Source organism: Stenella coeruleoalba, assembly GCF_951394435.1.
Source record: "Stenella coeruleoalba genome assembly, chromosome: 20".
NCBI lineage: Eukaryota > Metazoa > Chordata > Mammalia > Artiodactyla > Delphinidae > Stenella > Stenella coeruleoalba.
Genome location: NC_137166.1, coordinates 36,443,073 through 36,466,100, shown reverse-complemented (window position 1 = coordinate 36,466,100; position 23,028 = coordinate 36,443,073). Strand labels below are relative to the sequence as shown.

At 37.6% G+C, this 23,028-nt stretch overlaps 1 protein-coding gene across 4 annotated transcripts in view; it reads right to left on the bottom strand.

Moving 5' to 3' along the window:
- Nucleotides 1–10,560: 10,560 nt before the first annotated feature.
- Nucleotides 10,561–23,028, bottom strand: part of NETO2 (neuropilin and tolloid like 2) — a 72,343-nt gene continuing 59,875 nt past the window's right edge. For 3 of the 4 annotated variants that reach the window (XM_079908499.1, XM_079908501.1, XM_079908502.1), the window contains 2 exons: nucleotides 17,194–17,307; nucleotides 14,131–16,056 (listed from right to left, as the gene is read on the bottom strand). In XM_079908499.1, coding sequence (XP_079764625.1) covers nucleotides 15,476–16,056; nucleotides 17,194–17,307 — 695 coding nt within the window. In that variant the 3' untranslated portion in view covers nucleotides 14,131–15,475. Of the gene's footprint in view, nucleotides 13,290–14,130; nucleotides 16,057–17,193; nucleotides 17,308–23,028 lie in introns of those variants that run through there. The other variant, XM_079908500.1, reaches the window with a different exon arrangement.

The following is a 23,028-nucleotide window of genomic DNA, read 5'->3' as shown; positions in this document are numbered from 1 at the left end:
TTCTGAAAAGTGCCCAGAACACTTCAGGAGGTCTTCTGGCTTAGTTCCTTTCAGTGACAGTAAATCCAGCATTTGTTGTTTCTTACATGTGCCCTTTTATTTCTTTGAGTTCTCAGTATAGTACTTGGGGACAAGAACAGTGTATGCTGAGATTTCCTTTAAGAACATCATAGAAAAAACAAGGAATAAGGGGCTCAAGGGCAGTTTAAAGATGCTGGGGCATGTCTAGCATTTCATCATCAATTTGAGGAAATAGAACTGGAACGAATATACTTTGTGGTGTGTACTTTCTAGGATAGAAGGACTGAGAGAGGGGTGACCAATTTAAGGTTTTTAGTTTCACAAAATTCATAAGAAGAAATAAAAGAGGATTTTTTTCGCTACTATTTCATTTACCTTTGCTCTAATCTTCATTATTAACTTCTTTCTGCTACCTTTGGGTTTAGTTTGTTCTTCTTTTTCTAGCTTCTTGAGGTATAAAGTTAGATAGTTGATTTGAGATCTTTTTTATTTTTTGTGGTACGCGGGCCTCTCACTGTTGTGGCCCCTCCCACTGCGGAGCAGAGGCTCCGGACGCGCAGGCTCAGCGGCCATGGCTCACGGGCCCAGCCGCTCCGCGGCATGTGGGATCTTCCCGGACCGGGGCATGAACCCGTGTCCCCTGCATCAGCAGGCAGACTCTCAACCACTGCGCCACCAGGGAAGCCCTGAGATCTTTTTTAATGTAAGCTTTTATGGCTATAAGCTTCCCTCTTAGCACCACTTCTGCTGCATCCCATAAGTTTTGGTAGGTTATATTCTCATTTTCATTTGTCTCAAGATATTTTATAATTTATCCTGTGATTTCTTCTTTGACCCATTGGTTATTTAACAGTGTATTATTTAATTTGCCTATTTCTGTGGATTTTCCAGTTTTCCTTCAGCTATTTATTTTTAGTTTCATTCTATTGCAGTTGGAAAAGATTGTTTGTATGACCTCAATCCTCTTAAATTTGTTAAGAATTGTTTTGTGGCCTAGCACGTGGTCTATCCTGGAGAAAGTTCTGTGTGCACTTGAGGAGATGTGTATCTGCTCTTGTTGGAGACAGAGGCTCCTTCCTCGACTAAACTTTACTCAGTCTCCTCTAAGATCTCTAGACCCTGACCTTGGCATCTGTACTTTTTGGGCCTGCATCACCCAGTTATAGCAAGAATCACTACCAGCTAGTTTAGAGAGAATTCCTCCATCCTTGATATCTGATCACCCTCAATCTCTGATCAAATTCCTCACATCCCCACCATTCCCCAGGCAATGTCCGATCACCTTGCCCTGCCTTCACCAAGAATACTGTTTAAGTCTGTTGACTAGGACTTCCCCTTACCCTTGATGTTTCCTTTTAGTAATTTTTCATCCACTGAACCCCAACCTGCTCCTTGGTTATAAATCTCCACTATTCCATGCTGTATTTGGAGTTGAGCCCAGTTCTACACTGAAGTCTCTTTTCCTCTATTGCAGTAGTCCCTGAATAAAATGTGTGTTTACTGCTTTAACAATTGTCAGACTCTGTGTTTCTTTAACATTGGGCAGAGGATTTTTTTAATATTCACATAAATAAACAATAATGTGCAGGTGCCCACACAGACTTTTGACTCGATTTGTTGGCATTTGCAAATGTAAATGATGCTGTGACAACTTTACCACAGATGAGTCATTAGTCATATTTAAACAAAAAAGTAACCAAGACTTCCAACTGATGCTCTGCTGGGCCTCTCTGGAGCTCCATAGGGTCAGCAGAGGTGGTGGACCCCACCAGAATGCAATGATAAAGTGATAAAGAGAAAAATCTTAAAAGCAGTCAGAAAAAGAGGCTCATTATATAACAGAAACAATGAATGACCACAGACTTCTGTCTGAAACAATGCAAGCCAGAAGACAATAATAATCCATCTTTAAAATGCTAAAAGACAAGGAAAATCTGTCAACTTAGAATTATTACATAGCCAGCAAACATGTTTTCCAAAAATACTTTTTTTAGACAAACAAATGCCATAAGACCTGTAGTACAAATGGCACAGGAAATTCTTCAGGCAGAAGGAAAATGATATCAGACATTTGGATCTTTAAAAAGGAAGAAAGAGTGCAGGAAATAGTAAATATGTGGGTAAATATAAGAGATTTCCCTTCACTGAAAAATTTTTATTTATTTATTTATTTATTTATTTATATATTTGTGGTATGCGGGCCTCTCACTGTTGTGGCTTCTCCCGTTGCGGAGCACAGGCCCCGGACGCTCACATTCAGTGTCCATGGCTCACGGACCCAGCCGCTCCGTCCCGGACCGGGGCACGAACCCATATCCCCTGCATCGGCAGGCGGACTCTCAACCACTGCACCACCAGGGAAGCCGTGAAAAATTTTTAAAAGGTAATTGATTTCAGGCTTCCCTGGTGGCGCAGTGGTTGAGAGTCCGCCTGCCGATGCAGGGCACACGGGTTCGTGCCCCGGTCCAGGAAGATCCCACATGCCGTGGAGCGGCTGGGCCCGTGAGTCATGGCCGCTGAGCCTGCGCGTCCGGAGCCTGTGCTCCGCAACGGGAGAGGCCACAACAGTGAGAGGCCCGCGTACCGCAAAAAAAAAAAAAAAGAAAAAGATAATTGATTTCTTAAAGTGAAAGTGATAACAATGTATTGTGGACTTTATGGCCTAAGTAGAGTTAAAATGTATAACAATAATAGTAGACAAGATGAAACCTACTGGTGTAAGGTTCTGACATTACATCTGAAGTGAAATAAAATTATTTGAAGATAGACTGTATAAGTTAAGGATGTATATTGAAAACCTTAGAGCAAACCACTTAAAAAAGAAGCAAAGCTGTCATAGTTAATAAGCCATTAAGTCAAGATAAAAATGGAATGATGGGGGGAAAAAGCCTAATACAGAAAAGTCAGGAAAAGAGAAAAGTAATAAAGAGCATATGGGACAGATGGACCACACAGGAAAAACTAGCAAGATGGTAAATTGAAACCTAATTTAAAAATAATTATATTAAATGTAAATGGTCTACATTGTCAGGGTTATAATGTACAGGTCTATCATGGTTATGCTGTCAGGCACAAACTGGGTAGTTTTATAATGATTCAACAAGAAGACAATCTTAAATGAGTATGCTTACAACAGAACTTCAAACTACATGAATGGAGAAATAGATAAGTCTAAAGTTATAGTTTGAGATTTCAAAACACTTGTCTTAATAATTGACTGAAAAGCAACAGATATGTAAAAGATTTAAATAATGTAATGAAGATTATAACCATTTAATGATATTTGTTTAGAATATTACACATATATGTATAAAATCTGCCTATTTTTCTGATTGTTTTTAAGATTTAAAATACTACACGCAACTTCAGAACATATATTCTTTTAAATATCACATGAAATGTTTACCAAGAGAGACCATATGCTGGGTCACAAAATGAGTTTTAATAAATTAAAATGACAGAGATCATATAGGATGTGTTTTTTAACCACAAAAGAATTAAATTAGAAATCAGTAATAGAAACATTGCTAATAACAGAAAAGTCTAAAGCCAATGATAAATCTTCCACCTTAAGAAGCTAGAAAGAACAATAAACCCAAATTAAGTAGAAAGAAGAAAACAAAACGACAGAAGTAGAAATCAATAAAATTTTTTAAATGGACAAATAATAGAGAAAATCAAATAAACCAAAGGCTGGGCCTTGGTAAAGATCAGTAAAGTTGTAAATTTCAGCTGGACTGATTTTAAAAAAAGGAGAAAAGATGCAGATTACTATTATCAAAAATGAAGGCAGAGACATCACAGCAGATTCTACATATATTTAAAGAATAATAAGAAAATATTATGTCAATAAAATCAACAACCTAGGGCTTCCCTGGTGGTGCAGTGGTTAAGAATCCACCCGCCAACGCAGGGGACACGGGTTCGATCCCTGGTCCAGGAAGATCCCACATGCCGCGGAGCAACTGAGCCTGTGTGCCACAACTACTGAGCCCATGCACCTAGAGCCCGTGTTCTGCAACAAGAGAAGCCACCACAATGAGAAGCCTGTGCACCACAACGAAGAGTAGCCCCCATTCGCCACAACTAGAGAAAGCCATGCACAGCAACGAAGACCCAATGCAGCCAAAAATTTAAAAATTAATTAATTAATTAAATTTTTAAAAAATCAACAACCTAAATGAAGTGCCCAAATTCCTTGCATTCCAGAATGGACTCAAGAAGAAACAGAAAACTAAACAGCCTTATCTCAATTTAAAAAAATAAATTTCCCATTAAAAATCTTCAGACAAATAAGATATCAGGCTTAGATGGCTCCACTGGTGAATTTTATCAAACATTTAAGGATGAAGTACCAATTCTATGCAAAATTAGAAAATGCAGGAGAAAGTAAATTACCTCCCAACTCATATCATGAGGCTTACAAACAAATATTCCTGATAAACAAATATTCCTGATAGATGCAAAAAATTCTTAGCAAGTATTAGACATTAAATCTAGCAGTATATACAAAGTGTAATACATTGCAACCAAGTAAATTTATCCCAGGGATGCAAGGTTGATTTAACATTTGAAAAATCAGTCAATGTCATTTATCATATAAAAAAGAGGAAAACTATATGATTACCTCAATAGATGCTGAGAGAGTACTGGATAAAATTCAACACCTGTACAAAATAAAATCTCTTAGCAAACTAGGTATAACAGGGAATTTCCTCAACTTGATAAAAAGCATCTATGAAAAATGTGTACCTAAATAATACTAAATGGTGAAAGACTAAATGCTTTCTCCCCTGAGATGAAAAACAATAAAATAACAATAAAAAAAACAATAAAAGGATATCCACTCTCACCATTGCTATTTAACATCATACTGACAGTCCTAGCCAGTGTAACAAGGCAAGAAAAAGAAATAAAATGCATACATAATGTACAACTGCTTTTATTCGTAGATGTTATGTTTGCATATATAAAAAATCTAGAGGAATCTATAAAATGCCACTAGAATAAGTAAGTTTAGAAAGTTTGTGTATAAAGTTAATGCACAAAAATCAACTGCATTTACTTAGTTGAGGCAGCCAGGCTCCTTAGTTGTGGCTTGCTGGCTCCTTAGTTGTGGCAGGAGGGCTCCTTAGTTGCAGCATGTATGTGGGATCTAGTTCCCTGACCAGGGATCGAACCTGCGCCCCCTGCATTGGGAGTGCAGAGTCTTAACCACTGTGCCACCAGGGAAGTCCCTCTTTATTTTGAATTGAAGCACAGTGGATTTACAATATTAGTTTCATGTGTACAACATAGTGATTCAAAATTTTTATAGATTATACTCCATTTAAAGTTATTATAAAATATTGGCTATATTCCCTATACTGTACAATATATTCTTGTAGCTTATTTATTTTATACATAGTAGCTTGTACCTCTTAATCCCCTACCCCTATTATGCCCCTCCCTCATCCCTCTTCCCACAGGTAACCACTAGTTTGCTCTCTATATCTGTGGGTCTTGTTTCTGTTTTGTTATATTCAGTTTTTATTTATTTATTTATTTTTGGCTGCATTGGGTCTTCGTTGCTGTGCATGGGTTTTCTCTAATTGTGGCACTCTGGGGCTACTCTTCATTGGGGTGCATGGGCTTCTCATTGTGGTGGCTTCTCTTGTTGCGGAGCATGGGCTCTAGATGTGCAGGCTTCAGTAGTTGTGACGCATGGGCTCAGTAGTTGTGGAGCATGGGCTTAGTTGTTCCGTGGCACGTGGGATCTTCCCAGACCAGGGATCAAACCCGTGTCCCCTGCATTGGCAGGTGGATTCCTAACCACTGCGCCACTAGGGAAGTCCCTATTCAGTAGCTTTATTTTTTAGATTCCACATATAAGTGATAACACAGAGTATTTGTCTTTCTCTATATGACTTATTTCACCAATCATAATACCTTCCAGGTCCATCCGTGTCATTGCAAATGGCAAAATTTCATTCTTTTTTATGGCTGAGTAGTTGAAGTATTTCTTTAAAATAGAATTCAACAGCTTTTGGTTGGTGTTTTTTTTGGAAACCCCTTTTTTTAAATTAATTTATTTATTTTTGGTTGTGTTGGGTCTTCGTTGCTGTGCAAGGGCTTTCTCTAGTTGTGGCGAGCGGGAGCTACTCTTCATCGCGGTGCACGGGCCTCTCACTATCGCGGCCTCTCTTGTTGCAGAGCACGGACTCCAGACGTGCAGGCTCAGTAGTTGTGGCGCACGGGCTTAGTTGCTCCGCGGCATGTGGGATCTTCCCAGACCAGGGCTCGAACCCGTGTCCCCTGCATTGGCAGGCAGATTCTCAACCACTGCGCCACCAGGGAAGCCCTTTGGGAACCCTTTAATCGCGTTATAGCAGTGGTTCTTACCTGGGCTGATTCTGACCCCTCCCTCCAGGGGACATTTGGCCATATCTGGAGACACTTTTGGCTGTCACAAATGGGGGTGGTGCTACTGGAGTATAGGTCAGGGACACTGCTAAACATCCTACAATACACAAAGTGGTCTCCCTGTAACGAAGTATCACGCGGCCCAAAATGTTAACAGTGCTGAGCTCGAGAAATCCCATTCTCTAGGATAAGAAAATTCATTTTTTCAAAATTAGATTTTCTCACTCTCCCCTCTAATTAAAAGGAAATGGAACTCCATTTTGTAAGTCATAAGAAGCAGAAATGATGTTATCACATGGTGATGCCAGTCACAATACTTCTGATGTCCATAATTATTTTCAGAAAGTAAAAGTGCTTGATAACATCTTCAGGAAAAACACAAACTTCATATATAGGTAGTATAATTAACATTGTAAAGTATTAAAAATGAACTTACCTTTGGTTCACTGATAAAGTTCCCCGAACATAGCGACTACCATGGGCTGCTTTTTTTTTTTTTTTTTAAACATCTTTATTGGATTATAATTGCTTTACAATGGTATGTTAGTTTCAGCTTCACAACAAAATGAATCAGTTATATATACACATATGTTCCCATATCTCTTCCCGCTTGCGTCTCCCTCCCTCCCACCCTCCCTATCCCACCCCTCCAGGCGGTCACAAAGCACCGAGCTGATCTCCCTGTGCTATGCGGCTGCTTCCCACTAGCTATCTACCTTACGTTTAGTAGTGTATATATGTCCATGCCTCTTTATCGCTTTGTCACCGTTTACCCTTCCCCCTCCCCATAGCCTTACTAGACATGGGCTGCTTTTGACTGGAGTTTCTTTATGAGATTGAAGTTTCCACCAAATTGTTAATTGCTTTCAGTTTCCCCATCTCCAAGAAAGGCAAAAAAGGTACCTGAGAAAGAAGCTGTTTCTGTTCTTGTTTTCTTGCTACTGGCACATTAGTATTCGACAGTGGTACTGTACTAAATTCTGGGGCTGCTACTGAAATGTCATTAAATTCCAACTTTACACATCTGGCATGCCGCCAAATGCAGCTCAGTGTGTTAAAGTGTGGATTATGGCCCCAAAAAATCAGTGCTCTAGAATTCTGCGTTTATGTAAACCTACAATTAAAAAGTGGGCAATCACTTTCTTTGCTTATCTGATGCGGGGAAGAGAAGCGAGTTGTTTTTCTAGGGTGGAGAGGTGAAAGTGTCAGCTTAAAACAGAAGCATTCCCTGGCACATCCTTTAAGACATAGCTTTTGATAGACAGTTTCTCTGTACACCTCTCAGCCTAGCACTGACCTGCACTGGTCAGGGAAGGTCCCTCATTTTCACAGACAAACTTTGGGAGTTTCTTCAGAGAACCTGGTTTGGTGTTGTAGAATTTCCTTAAGAAATGTGTGAACATTTGTGAGTAATGGGAAAACAAAACAAAACACTGGATCCTCATGAAAGAAGGTAGCGATAGCACGAGAGGACAGTTTTTGGACAGTGCATGTGTGGGTATGCTTATTTTAAATGACAGAGAGGTTATCCACAAGGCTCCTAGTGGAAAGGCAGGCACTTCTCCCAATCCCGCAGGAAAACAACGTAAAGCTTCAAGCAGTATAGTCACTGCCTGCCATCTAGCAATTAAAAATGGCAGGATGGGAAGACTAGAGATTCATTCGGCGCCTCTCTTGCAGAGATCAGGGTATTAAGGTGGAGCTGCCAAAGCAACAGGTACTATCCTACTTCTAGAGGCTAAGGTTTGACGCATTCATATTAGAAAAGGATTTAGGACACAGTTCTACCCACAGGGCAAAACAATGTCAGCAATAGCAGCTTCAAATTCAAAGGAAATATTTATACACAGATACAATGAAAGATACAGTTTATCTTTGTAGCAGGTAGCTGTGGCTGTCAGTCAGCTGCTGAAAACAATTTCAGAAAAAAAAACCGCAGAGTTGGTTTTTCGATCATTTTGACCAAAGCAGAGCAAAGCGAACCAAGGCAAAGCAAAGCAAAGCAAAAAAAAAAAAAAAAAAAAAAAGGAAAAAAGAGCATTCTCTTCCAGGAAATCTATTATTTTTCATCACAACAGAAAAATCTCTGTATTGAAATGTTTTGGCTACATTTCTCATTTTGGGGGTAGAGTGGTTCTGGACATGAAAGATTTGTATTTCTCAGTGCAGTCCCCTCAACCTTCTTTTTTTTGCGGGTGGGGGTGTGCTCTATTGCTTTCTTAATCAGCTTTCCCAAGAATCACCTTTTCAAGTGGAGTAATGATAGAGCTATAACTAGCTCTGCAGTCTAGGAAACTGGGTGTTAGTGTGATTGGAAATATGAAAGATTTTGACTGAATTATGGGAATACTATATAGAATTTGAATAGAATTTTATCCTTTATTCATTTTAAGATAATTTTATCTTACTCAAAGGAGACTTGATAAGTGATTTAAAAGGGGCACTATTAGAGAGTTAGGATTTAATTGTAATCTTATTTACATTTCAAATGCAGAATCAAATTTCAGTATCTTTTGCCATACTTGAGAGAGAACGGATTTAGTTAAGTGTCTTTATTTGTGGCTGGGGAGGCTAAAATAGCTGACAGGTACTCATGTAAGGGGAAGATTAGCTCTCCTCATTCCATGCTGCCAGGTTCAAGATGTGCCCACTGCACTGATAGTTCTGCAAACATATAACATCGTGTTAGATTCCATCAATACGTTTACCCCAGGAGTGAAACAGGGACATGCCACTGTCTTTTCTAGCTTCGTATTATCTATGGCTGCATAACAAATTACCCCTAAGTTTAGCAGCTTAATGCAATATATACTATCTTGGGTTTCTGAGTCAGTAATCTGGGTGTGGCTCAAGGTCCCTCACAAACTATAATCAAGGTGTTGTCTGTGGTCATCTCATGGCTCCAGTGGGGGGAGGAACCTCTTCCAGACCCAGTCACGTGTTGCTGGCAGGATTCAGTTCTTTGCAGGTGGTTGTACTGGGGGCCTCTGTGCTGTTGCCTGGAAACCCTGGTTTCTTGTCACATAGGCCTCTCCATAGGGCATCTCAGAACATGGCAACTGGCTTCCATCAGAGCAGGAAAGCACAAGAGTAATAGTGAGCCAGATAGAAGACAGAGTCTTTCTGTCGCCTAGTCTCAGGAGGGACGTGTCCTTTTTGCCGTATTCTGTTCATTAGAAGCAGGTCACTAGGTCCAGCTCACATTCAAGGTCAGGGGATGATAGAGGATTGTGAATACTGGGAGGTAGGAATTGCTGGGAGCCATCTTGGAAGCCTCCTACCACTTATTTAAAGCGTTATTCTTTCTTTTTTTATATTAAAAACTAATGACTGAGAAAGTAAGGTTACCTTCAGACGCTGAATGTGACAGGCAGAGGCCACATATTTGAGTCAGTTGCAGCAAGTTACTTGTGCACATTTTCAGAGCTAAGTTGTCTCCTGAGGCGTTACACGTAACAGACTGATAGTTACTCAAAGGTAGAGAAAACTCCCCTACGATTCACATGACTATTTTTGGGTTCAAAATTTGTGAATGCGTCTCTGAAACACCACTTAATACAAAGCTTAATACAAATCCTAGACAATGTCATCAATGGAAGAATAGAACAAGATTTGAAAAGCATGTTCAAAACCTAGATTTTTTGATGGAAATTCCTTCTAGCAATCAGCAGGTACTCAAAATGTTTCAATAAAGAAGGTACCGGCTCAAGTGGCCTGCTAGCACCAGATGTTACAGAGTATGACAAAGCTTGGAGGGTGAGACCACTTTTAGATAAAAGCTATTTCTTGATCCTAAATAACACAAAAAGTAAAATTGCTCTGTAACTATTTGCGGAGACAGACCAGTGGTAGCTACCTTTCTTTTCTTCTCCTTTTGCTCCTTGATCTGTGTGACTGAAAGACTCAAGAGTTTTTGGCTTTCTTTGCTTTCTCCTCAGGATACACCTTTCATGAGGTCTACGCACCCACCCTTACTAAGCTTGGCTGTGTACCTCAAAAGGACAACGTGTTCTGACAGCCCACTCTGTGGAAGATCTCAGGGCCACTTCAGTGACCAGAGGCAGCAGCCTGGATACTGCAGGCAACCTAAGACCATCTTGTTCTTTTTTTTTTTTTTTAAGTTCCTCACTTGAAGATTTATTTGAAAACTTAAAATGGTGTAATAGCCTGAGGAAGCTTTTATTTTTTATCGTAACTATGATTATTTTAGTTTGGAAGTGACCAGATAGGAAATGCCAACTTTGCCTGGGAAGGAATTTAGGATTCTTTGCGACTTCTAGAGACTTTGGAAATTGAGGCAAGCAAGGAAATCAAAACACAAGTTTTATTCCCAGTTCAAGGGTCAAATTCTTTACTGTGATATATCAAATCGAGTATTAAGCATATGAGAAGTCTTATATGGTCTGGAAGTTCACCTCTAAAAGAAAAATCATTGCTTCAAAAGAATATACTCAAGACAGTACATACTAAACATGCACCCCAGTCATTAGCTTCCTGGGCTTTTGTAGTCATTAAACCAATCACAGAAATATATGGAAAAGTTGCTTTAAAAAAAGCAAATTCAGAATTACGACTTTGTTATTAGTAGAGGTATATAAAACATGGACAACTGATTTTGCAGAAAGCTAAAAAAAAGATATCCAAGGTCAACTTGTCATATTATTTAGCTCAGAACTCAAATCATTCTCCAAATTCAAGAGATACAGCACACACAAGTGTTTTAATTTCTAGAGTATAAGTTTTCCCCTTTAGATTTAAAAAAGATCACAAAAGCAAAACACTGAAAGCTCTTTCTGTCCAGTGTCAAGGATATAAATTGTTAACAAACGTTGTTTATTAAGAATTCACAGTAATTGTCTTGTAGAATTTGCAGGTGCCAAGAAATCGTGGCAACAAAATTGTAGAATAACAAAGTGTTACATAAGGAAAAAAAAAGTAAAATATAATGCTTTGAAAGAAATTGTTGTAGAATAAATTACATTTTAAATCAGAATAACTGACAGCCTTACATGAAACATCTGGGCTGCTGTTTAGAGTGGCTTTTAAAACATATAGCCAGCTAAAGCAGGGAGAGAGCAGAAAGCAAGGAAAGGGCGCTGGACTAGCTCTGAGATGTGGGCGCTGCATTCTCTTCTCTGTGCTTCAGTCTTCTCATTAATAAAGTTGGAGCAGATAATCTTTCTTGTATCTTCAAAAAAACCAAAATCTCAAGGTTCCTTCTGATCATGAACAATACAGCAGACACCATTTTGTAAGAGAGCATACTCTTCTCTGATTGAGAATTATTCCTGTAGTCACAACTAGGCTTTTCCTATCCTGTTCATCAGTTGACACACTCCTGAAACAAGGAAGCGTCCTCACCAGACAATAGCAGAACTATAAAAATGTTCAGGCATTTAGGAGGTTCTTTTAATGCCTAATAATCATATGAAAAGTGACAAAGACACTGACACAAGCTATTAACAAGTCAAAATAAAAGGAGTGTTTTTGATCTCTTTTGTGATTTGAAATGTGGAAAATCCTTTGCTTTTTGTTAAACCTTTGGGGTGAACATCTCCCCTCACAAAAGGTACATCATACTTTATTCCTACACACTTCAGATGTTGGGATTAGTAGGTTTCCTGAAATTTGAGGGCACTTGAGGATTAATACCTTGTGTTAAATTTGGGATCAATGGTGTCACAAATGACAGTGCTGTACAAGTGCACCTAATGCTGCTTCTGAATTGAAGATATTCTCTCCTCCAGATTTGCCTTTTTTGTTCTATGTTTAACACTGGGTATTATATTCTCTGTGAAGGGTGTAATAACTTCCACAAGATGGCTAAATTTCTTCTTAAATTACTAAAATTTATGGCTTTCACATTAGTAAACAATTTGCAAAGTTTTCTCATTACCTCAAAGATGAAAGACTATATATACAGCAATTAGCATTATTCTGGAAATAATGCCTAAAATTTATTAGTTTCATTCTCTTCTCTTCATATCATATACTGCCAAATGTTTAACTAAGAAATAAATGAGATCTAATACCCACCTATAGTTCAATGAATAATAATAAGCCAGTCTCACAGGTGTAGAGAACTAACATATGGACACCAAAGTGGGAAAGTGGAGGGGGTGGTGGTGTGGTGTGATGAACTGGGAAATTGGGATTGACATGTATACACTGATGTGCATAAAATAGATAACTGATAAGAACCTGCTGTATAAAAAAATAAAATAAAATTCAAAATAGCATAAAATAATAAGCCAGTCTCAGGCTAGCTTAGCTATTGATCGTCTGGTTCTTTAGTTCCTAGCCTACACTGAGATGATGTGTCTTCACTGGGTTAAGATTTACCATTATGGCCTCTCTCTGTATTTTGCATTTTCTTTAAATTATGAGGAAATGTCGGTCAATATGAAGACCCTCCTTTCTTTAGTTTAAGAGAAAACTAGCCTCTTGCAGATAAGTTTGAGTTTTCTACCATGAAAAACAAAGATTTCATTTGTTTTAGCAGCAAGAAAATTTAGAATCAAATTTGTTGTCCAAGCTTTGCTGAGTTGCCTGAAATCATGTACTTCTGTGCTTTTTTAAATGTTAAATGTCTTCTTTAAAGGCTTTGTATTTTGTAGGCCTCTTCATACCCTTTTAAGAGACAGCAAGATACAAATTTCAAAAATAAAAATACAGGGGCTTCCTTGGTGGTGCAGTGGTTGAGGGTCCGCCTGCTGATGCAGGGGAAGCGGGTTCGTGCCCCGGTCCGGGAGGATTCCGCATGCCGCGGAGCGGCTGGGCCCGTGAGCCGTGGCCGCTGGGCCTGCGCATCCGGAGCCTGCGCTCCGCAGCGGGAGGGGCCACAACAGTGAGAGGCCCGTGTACCACTAAAAAAAAAAAAAAAAAAAAAAATACAGTTACAAGTGACTAGTTAAGCATATTGTATTATTTTCTACTATAGATGTTAAAGACGATTTAATAGTTTTTTTTAATGGATATAATTTTACATAGAAAATATGATAATTTTCCTTTCATTAAGAATGAGATCACAGTTATTATTTTATTAAGGATTTACTAAATACTGTCTGGTGTGTTACCTACTAAAATGCCTTTTCAGCTACTGAAAGAATTTAGCTACCTAATCTGGCTCTGGTTCATTAGTTCATTGAACACTACATTCGTTAAGTCTTTTTACCTTCCCAAGTTATATTTTTAAAACAGGAAATTATGCTGACTTTAAAAAAACTTAAATCAAGACAATACTATTTGTAGGCTTTCCTATCTTCTGGATGGTATATACTTTTTTAAAAATAAAAAATGTGATATAATAAGCATTTTGAAGGAGTATTATACATGTATCATGTTTAAGGTCACAGTTTTCATTAATCTGAGAAAACATACAGATGTGATACTTTAAGAAAATCAGTGAAATCCAGTGAAACTTTAATTTCTCATTTCATTGAGAATTTAACTACAAAAAATATCAAAAATGAGAATTTATCTTTTAGTTATAATTCAATAAATGGATTCCTTTCCATATATATCTTAAGATCGAAAATCTCAGTGCCATAAATAACATGATTGAAGAATCATGTAACAATGTATATTTTAATATCAGATTTGTGTGGTGATTTAGAACAATAAATATCACACAGTGAAAAATTTATCATAAACTAAATGCAATAACAAGAGGAAACAAATGCTTATGTACACATTACCAAGGTCTTTACAATAAATTATAGTGTACAGTTCCATCACAGCATATTTGTATACAAAGTCACTAACGCAAACATTGAAAGAAATCTGTCATGTAGCTCTTTAATCTTGATTTAATAAAGTTTGTACAGTATCAAATAATATCAAAAGTCTAAAAAAACACAATGAGTTTTTATATCATGTTTATAAATTATTGTTTATATACCATTAAAAAAAAATAAGGTCAAAAGTGCAGTTTAAAAAAAAGTGGAAATTGTTATTCTTGGTAAGAACTAGAAAAACGTACTGTCCCAAGTAAGAAGCAATCTAAAGGCTTATACAGTTTCTTAGGCATTTTACTTTAACTCTCAAACAACCTTGGTTACCATATCCTACAAGATAAACCAATACAAAGGGAGTGAAATAATCTTTTTATAAAAATAATACAAAACACAGATCTAGTAAGGAGAAACACTGGAAATAAATATAATGATAGGCCTCCCCCCAAATGCATTAAATGACTTTTTGCTCACAGGAATGAATGTGCTATCACTGAATGTAATAAAACTTGGGAAATTTCAAAGCATTTCTAAACATTTTAATCTTTGTCAAGTTTTTAGGTATAACTGGCAATGGTGCATACATCCCAGGATTATGAAACTTTTTCGTATAACTAAGACAAAATATGACTTAAAGGTGCTAAATCATATCACAGAAAATAAAGACTAAGGATCCAGTAATTAAAAGGCAGCAGTATAGAAACTAGTCAAGAAGAAAGATGGACAAAACACAACTCTGTGTCTTAATTGGCACTTATCACAGTAACTAGTTATATTTTGACAAATTCTAGAACAAATGCCTATATTGAAATACGTGTGATACATGAACCACTTATATAAGAAACTGAAAGGGTAAAATTACTGGCTTATAAAACAAATTAAATTTAGAGAAAAGAAAAAAATAAAAGGAATGTGAAGAAAAATCTTACTTTTAAACTTATTGTGGGATCAAAACATTGACAGAGCTGTATCAATCAGGAGCGGTCTTCCTGCTGCTAAGACCCGCAGGCAGCTGAGCCTGGCGCAACACCACCCCTCATCTCTCCAAATGCTACTATGTAACTGGTGCTTTGTTTGTAGGACACTGAGCAATAGAGGCTTATTTTTTGTTTTTTACTGAATGGAATAAGTTCCCAGGTTGGGTTAACATATATAGACTGCCTGAGATAATAAAAACTTCACCATTACATTAGGTTAATGGGAAATGAAGATCTTCCTGGCTCTGACAGGAGAAAAGGGGTGGCTGCTGAAAACAGTATGGGTGCTCTGTAGGCTACATACGTACATACTTAATAATTAATGTCACCTTCAGTAGAAGATTAAAAATCGATGGATATGGATGCTTGTGCAGAATCTTCCCGCCCTCTGACATAAATTTCACAGGGAATCTCTTCCATTACTCTGTCTTCTAGGGCCTGTTCAGGGCACTCGTGTGCCTGCTTGAAAGTGTAGCTACTCTTTTTGAAGGTGCTATTAAATGTTTTCATTGGCTGCGGTTGTGCAAAATCATTTCGGAAGGGAAGTTCCATGGAACTGAGGTTGGTCCTGCTTTGTTTGATGCTGGGTGCCTGCGATCCACAGTGATGGTCGTGGATGCACCGCGACGCCGTGGAGGAGCACCGCGCCTTCTGGTAGCTGTCCAGTTCCTCCGACAGGTCGGCCAGGTCCGCAGACATCTCCTTGTCTCTCAGTGAAAACAGTTCATAATGAGGAGGATCAAACACTTCTTGGAATCCAGTTTTATTAAAAGCAGTTTTGCAAGCCATGACCTTTTTTCGAGGCTGTTTCACTTGTACTAAAATAGAAATAATGAGAAGGACCAAGACAATCCCTGACGTAATGCCAATAATTGTTCCGTGAGTTTTAGTGATTTGTTCAAACAGTCCTGCTTTTTTCTTTTCTGCAGAAAAGAGAAAGAAAAACGATGAGGCTTTTAAAATTTGTTCATGAGTCCTGTCACAAATTGGTAAAGTATTTTTAAGTAAAGCAGAACACTTCTGTATTTTTTTTCAAATACAACACAGAAAATGCAATTTAAAATTAGGTTTTAAAACAAAATAATCCCATTACGACTTCTGGTTAAACTAACCAATCATAACGCAGCTAGACAGACTACGAAAAAGGAAAAGGACTTGGTTCTTTACTCAGAAGGTACGTGAATACATAGCTTGCAGATCAAAGTAATACATGAATACAGAAAACACCAAAACAAAATACCCTTGTTCTATCAAGTTTAGCTTTCTGTTCTATGGTAGTTTTGAGTATACCCATAGTATTTCTACTGATGGCCATAAGCAAGAGAATGATCTGACTAACCCACTCAGGTATGTTATCATGGTCTACTGTTTTTGAATGATTACCTGAAAATACTTTCTCTCAAGTACTTCAGATACCCATATCAGATTACATTAACTTTCCATAGTAAGATATTTATTGAACTCTTGGGAGAATAAAAGGGAGATAAACTTTAGTACTGAAACAGTGATTTGATAACCAGTTTGTAGACATTCAACTAGTATTACCACAAGCCATATTTATCTTCCAGGGAGTATATACTGGAAATATAGTGTAGGAAATTCATGGAATAAAAAAAGCAGTCCTTATAATGATTCTGTTTTTACATTGTAAGACTGAATCCATCAGTTGATTTTTATTAAATAGTATTTTCATTTAATTTAAAAAAATAAGAATACTCTAGGTTACAATCTAAATTATTATGAGAATAAGGTATCTTTACAATAGAAATGACCAAGAAAATAAGGGCAGGAAATACCATGATTGACTTTTGAACAACTTTAAGGTAAAAAACATAGTCTATAAAAAAAATGCTTTTGGTGAGAATAAATATTTTTCTTCACTTTTACCACATCCCAGAAGTCTATGATCCATTAAGGAGAACATTTATTTTATATGTGTTTATTCCAGCCAAAGCAGTTATGCCAAGCACAGTTGTAGAAAAAGACATTTTAATTTTTTCTTAATGAAAGGCAATGGACACTCCTCTCTCAAAAAGGCTGGCCTTTGCCAATAGACTCACCTTTACAATGATTTTCATCCCAAGGGTATGCACAGTTTTGAACCCCATTACAGACTAAAGAATTATTGATGCACATGTTGCTATGGCAAAAGAAAGTGCTGCCTGTGCAGGGAGCTGTAGGAAAAAAGGAAACTTTGTTGCTAAGAACTGAAAGCATACAGATTACAACTCATCCTGATTTATTTTACATTTACTCTTATAAAGTCAATATCTTACCTCAAAGGCTTTTTTGTGAACACACTCTGTACTACACAAACAATAAGACAAAGGCCAATATTCTCTGTTGCTGACTCATGTAAACCTGAACTTAGTTTTGGCACCAAAAGACTGTTTTTAGTGTAATGACAATATGAATATACGGTCATCCCTTGGTATCTGAGGGGGATTGGTTCCAGGACCCGCTGCAGACACCAAAACGTGCAGATGCTCATGTCCCATAGTAGGCCTCTCCATATCCAGTTCCTCATCTGTGGATTCAACCAACCATAGATCATGTAGTACTGTAGTATTTGCTACTGAAAAAAATCCATGTATAAGTGGACTTGCACAGTTCAAACCTCTGTTACTCAGGGGTCAACTGTATTTCCCATGGTTCTTATGAAACTAGTATATAGCCCGGTATATATATATATATATATATTTTTTTTTTTTGGCTGTGTTGGGTCTTTGTTGCTGTGCATGGGCTTTATCTAGCTGTGGCGAGCGGGGGCTACTCTTCTTTGCGGTGTGCGGGCTTCTCATTTTGGTGGCTTCTCTTGTGGAGCACGGGCTCTAGGCGCTCAGGCTTCAGTAGCTGCGGCATGTGGGCTCAGTAGTTGTGGCTTGCGGGCTATAGAGCGCAGGCTCAGTAGTTGTGGCGCACGGGCTTAGTTGCTCCATGGCATGTGGGATCTTCCCAGACCAGGGCTCGAACCCATGTCCCCTGTACTGGCAGGTGGATTCTCAACCACTGCGCCATAGCCTGGTACATTTTTTCAAAATGTTAAAAGAAAATGTTAGCAAAGACGTGGAGACACTGAACCCTTGTGCATTGCTGGTAGAAATGTAAAATGGTGCAGCTGCTGTGGTAAATAGTATGGCAGTTCCTCAAAAATTCATATAGGTTACCATAAGCTCCAGCAATTCTCCTTCTAGGTATATACTCTTAAGAATTGAAGGCAGAGACTCGAACAGATACTTGCTGTTCATAGCAGCATTATACACAAGAGCCAAAAGGTTAAAGCAACCCAAATGTCTGTTGATGGATGAATGGATTACCACAGACAAAAAGGAAAAAAAACACTCTTCGGAATTTCAAAAAAAATGTTTTAAACGGTAAAGATATATGGAATATATGCCATTGAATTTCATATTTGATATAATTCTTAAAAAAACCTTAATGGTCTCAAAGCTCATCATAAGGACAATAAGTATTAGTTACATAACATAAGCTGTTAGATTAAGGATAGAAAAGCCAAGGAAGACGTATGGTGATATTTTATTCAAGTACAAAATTAGCTAGTGTACCCACTTCTGTTGTGTCATATATATCACAAAATCATATTACACAAATGTGTGTACTTTAAAATAGAACAAGTGTCCTAGAGAACATATAACATTTTTGAATTCCTCATTTCTAAAAACTGGAGTTTTGTTTTTTGTTTATATATCATACCATAATTCTATTATATACTATATCATATTACATGCTGAATTCTTATTTTACCTATTTTATCCAGTTCACAAATGGGGATACAGGGAAGAGAAGCTATTTTCAAGACAGGGTGAGTGAAGTTATAAACAGCACTGTGGCTTCTAGGTATTCTGATTTTCTGAGTGAAACTATCATCAGCTCTTAACGTTTATCAACAGAACATTATATGACAGTACTTTGATGGCTCTTCATAGTTCCAAAAGTGGCAAAAAAGACAGGTTTTCTGCAGTGTTTCTTATTGATTGAACAGTGAGTGGAAAATACCCTTAGTATTTTATCATAGAGTTCTTTTTTTTTTTTTTTTCCGGTACGCGGGCCTCTCACTGTTGTGGCCTCTCCCGTTGCAGAGCACAGGCTCCGGATGCGCAGGCTCAGCGGCCATGGCTCACGCGCCCAGCTGCTCCGCGGCATGTGGGATCTTCCCGGACAGGGGCACGAACCCGTGTCCCCTGCATCGGCAGGCGGACTCTCAACCACTGCGCCACCAGGGAAGCCCCCATAGAGTTCTTTATAACTGTTCTCCACATTATTTAAAGCAATTAGAGAGCAGCACTGATATTGTCAGATTTCGTTTTGTAGAAATGTGAAGTATATTTAAAATTACAAATGTATTAAGCTTTATGGATTTTCAAAGGACAAGCATAGCTGTTTATAATGAGAATCAATGTATGAGTTATTGACATGGGTTGCTAATGACATGCTTCAATTCAAAACTATATAAAATGGCTGAATTATAAGTCTTTATAAATAAGGGACAAAGATAACAGCAAAAATACTGCTGTTATGAACTACTCTCTACTTAAAGCCTGAGGACTTTCTCCTTTCCCCTTTACTCACTATGGGTCATGGCGTGGGAGAGAAGAGGGGGTTAGGATTTTAGCTTCCCTCTACTTCTGATGAGATGTGTCAATGATGGTGAAAGATGGTTCTCTCCTTCAATTAGGTCTGCAGGGGACCCGTAGGGCAGTAAGTCACTGAAAATCACACTATGGATTTATTCTAACAAAAATATCTTCTGCTGCTTTCACAGTTCTAGTCCTGGAAATTACTTTCCTAAAACCATTCCCTTTCTTAAAGAGTGAGGTATATATTAGTATTCAGTGCTTGGGAAGAAGTCAAACATATCCTGGTTGCTATTCTATATCATTCATTTTAGCCAAGTGATACTATTTTAGTCACATCTGCAATCTACAATGAGTAGAAATGAAGTGAATCTCTCATGCAGAATTAGTCCATTTATATAAACCTCCTCAGAAATATTTTCATGGATGGATTAATAATAATTACAAATCATTAACATTTTAGAGAACAAAAGAGTTTAACAATTTGAATTAATGATAAGCATGTAAAAATGTACTGTTTGGAGCTCTCAAATGTGCTTATCAAATGGACATTCTTAAACTGGGACTTTTGTTTTATAAAAATTCACAAAATCCTTTATTTTGATCACACACTTTTTTTGGAGGGGAGGTTTTCTTTTTCTTCTTGGGTAATAAAAGCTACATTTAGGATATGGAGCTAAGTCTACTGCAGCCTTCAATTAGTCTGACCTTTAGTGACTAGTGTAAAGATATCACTTGAAGGAGGCTTGTCACCTGTTTACTTATCAGATTTGTATTAAAGAGAAATCATTAGTGTTTATAGAGAAAACAGCTAAAACACGTTAGAGAAGAATTTTACATATAAGTTTAGACCACTGCCAAAATAAATATAATGTGAGTTAAGAATGTGAACAAGTAGCCATATTTAAAAGTCTTTAAAAATAAACTGGTGGAATTAATTCTGCTGATAGTTTACTTAACCTAATATATCTGTGCAAAAAGTTAATGCAGCAGGACCAAGGCTGCTACCTTTAGAAGGGTCCGTGTGCAAGGCTGGCCCTTAGCTGGCATCTGGGAACTTGGCTTTCCTCTGTTACCTGACTGATAAGGTGGTTCACGGTGCCTAGAGTTTGTGTTAACAATGTCATCTATGCCAAATACTTGCTTTCCTTCTGTGAATCTAGAATTTCGGTATATGCAAGGCAGACAGTGCCGATGTGAACAGCCCCCAATATAAAACCTTGGGTGCTGAATCTCTAAATGGGCTTTTCTGGGCAGAAACATTTTACATATTACTGCATTTTCTGGTTGCTGGAGAAATGAACATACTCAGTGTGCCCCACTTGGGAAGGAGAGAGCATAATGAAGCCTGTGAAAGGACTTCTCCAGATTCAGACAATCTTTTTCCCTTACTGATCCTTTCACTGTAATAATCTTAGCTGTTAGGACGAATGCATGTTGGTCCTAGCAAATCACCTATCATGTGGATGGTGTTGGGGAGCCCTGAAACAATATCCAAAATGGTATCATTTTAACATGTAATCAATATAAAACATTATTAATGAGATATTTTACATTCTTTATTTCATACCAAGTCTTTGAAATCTGGGATCTATTTTTGTAATTATAGCACATTTCAATGTAGACTGGCTGCATTGTTAAGTGCTCACCAGCTACATGTGGCTGATGGACCTGTACTGGGCAGCATGGGTAGTACAGATGTTGGGAGTAAATGTACTGAGGAAAAAAGTAAGAAGCCTAAAAGGCTTTCTTGCTAACTGCATCTTTGTATCAAGCGCTGATTTGAATTATTTGAAACAGTAAAACAGCCTTTGTAGGGTTGTTTTTTATTTTTCAAGTTTGAAAAGTTTTCAAAATAAAACAATTTTTAGAAACAAACTGAGGTTATATCTATAGATCGATAAAAAGCAACAGCACAGTCTACTTGTGGCAAATACCACTGCTGAACTCTTGACATTTCCCAATGCTCGAGGAATTCACTACACCCAAAATAACTCAACACTTTCTTTTATCCATTCAGTTTTCATTTTCCAAGTCAGTCGGGCCCCAGAAAGTGACTGTCACTTTGCATCCTTGTGGAGTCTGTCTCCACAACTCTTCTTTCTCCTCACTGTCACTTGTTTGGTTCAGACCTTCCTGGTTTCCCACCTCAATCATGGAAGTAACCTCCTAAGTAGCCTCCATGCCCCAATAAAAGTACAGCTCTGATTATATCATTTTGTAGTATAACATGCTTCAAAACTCCCCAATGCCTGTCTAAATAAAGCCTTTAGTTTAAAGGTCTTCAAATTCTAGCTTTAATCTACCTTTCCTAGTTCATTTCTCTCTGTTCTCCTTTCCACTACTTCTTGTGGGCCAAATTAACTCTGATTCTATACCTTTTTCATTATAGTACCTCTGCTGGAATAATAACCTCAATTAACATTTCTACCTTCTAAAATCTACCTACCCTCAAGGATAAACCCAAAGGACCTTCCTTCAAGGACTACTTGCTTCATAAACAATGCTGCCCACTAGAAGTAACTTTGATATTTAATAAGAAAGCACTTTGTTTTCTGTCTTAAATGGTCTTTGTCATAGTCAATCCTGTATTTACTTCATTTGCATATATGCCACCTCACTTAAGTGACTGTAAGATCCTTTAGGACAGGGACTGTATCATCCATTTTCGTATCTTCATAGCAAACACTTCATATTGTAAAAGTTAAATAAATGAATGGAAGGCAGGTAGGAAGACTGGTTGGCTAAAATTAACTTCATAACCCAACTGACCATCTGGCAATTCAAAAAGATCTTTAAAATTAAAGATAGAAGAGTTCAGCTACAGTAAAGACTGTATATGGTCACATACAACCACAATTTTAATATAGAAGCCAAGGAATAATAATATAATACTTTGAAATTATAAGTAAAGGGTAAAATTAGTAATTTCCAAATTTCTCAAGAAAAATATCTGATAATATCTTACTGTTATATTGAAATATTTACTAACTTTGGATTTGCAAAAATCATATAGCTTATCATTATACCATACTCATCAGTCAGGACATAAAAGCTAAAACATTTGTCTCATGAGGACAATAGATATTATATACCACTTATTTTTTCAAATATATGTGATGGGAACATACACATGCAAGTGTATCCAGGAAGTCTGGGTGAGTCTTTAAATGGTAGTTTTCTTCATATAGGAGATGACTGTGAGGAAAGGAACCCATTAAACAGGCTAATCAGCCCTACCCAAATGTAGATTAAAGTTAAGGGCCATTCAAAACCAAGTCAAAACCATGATGGTGTAAA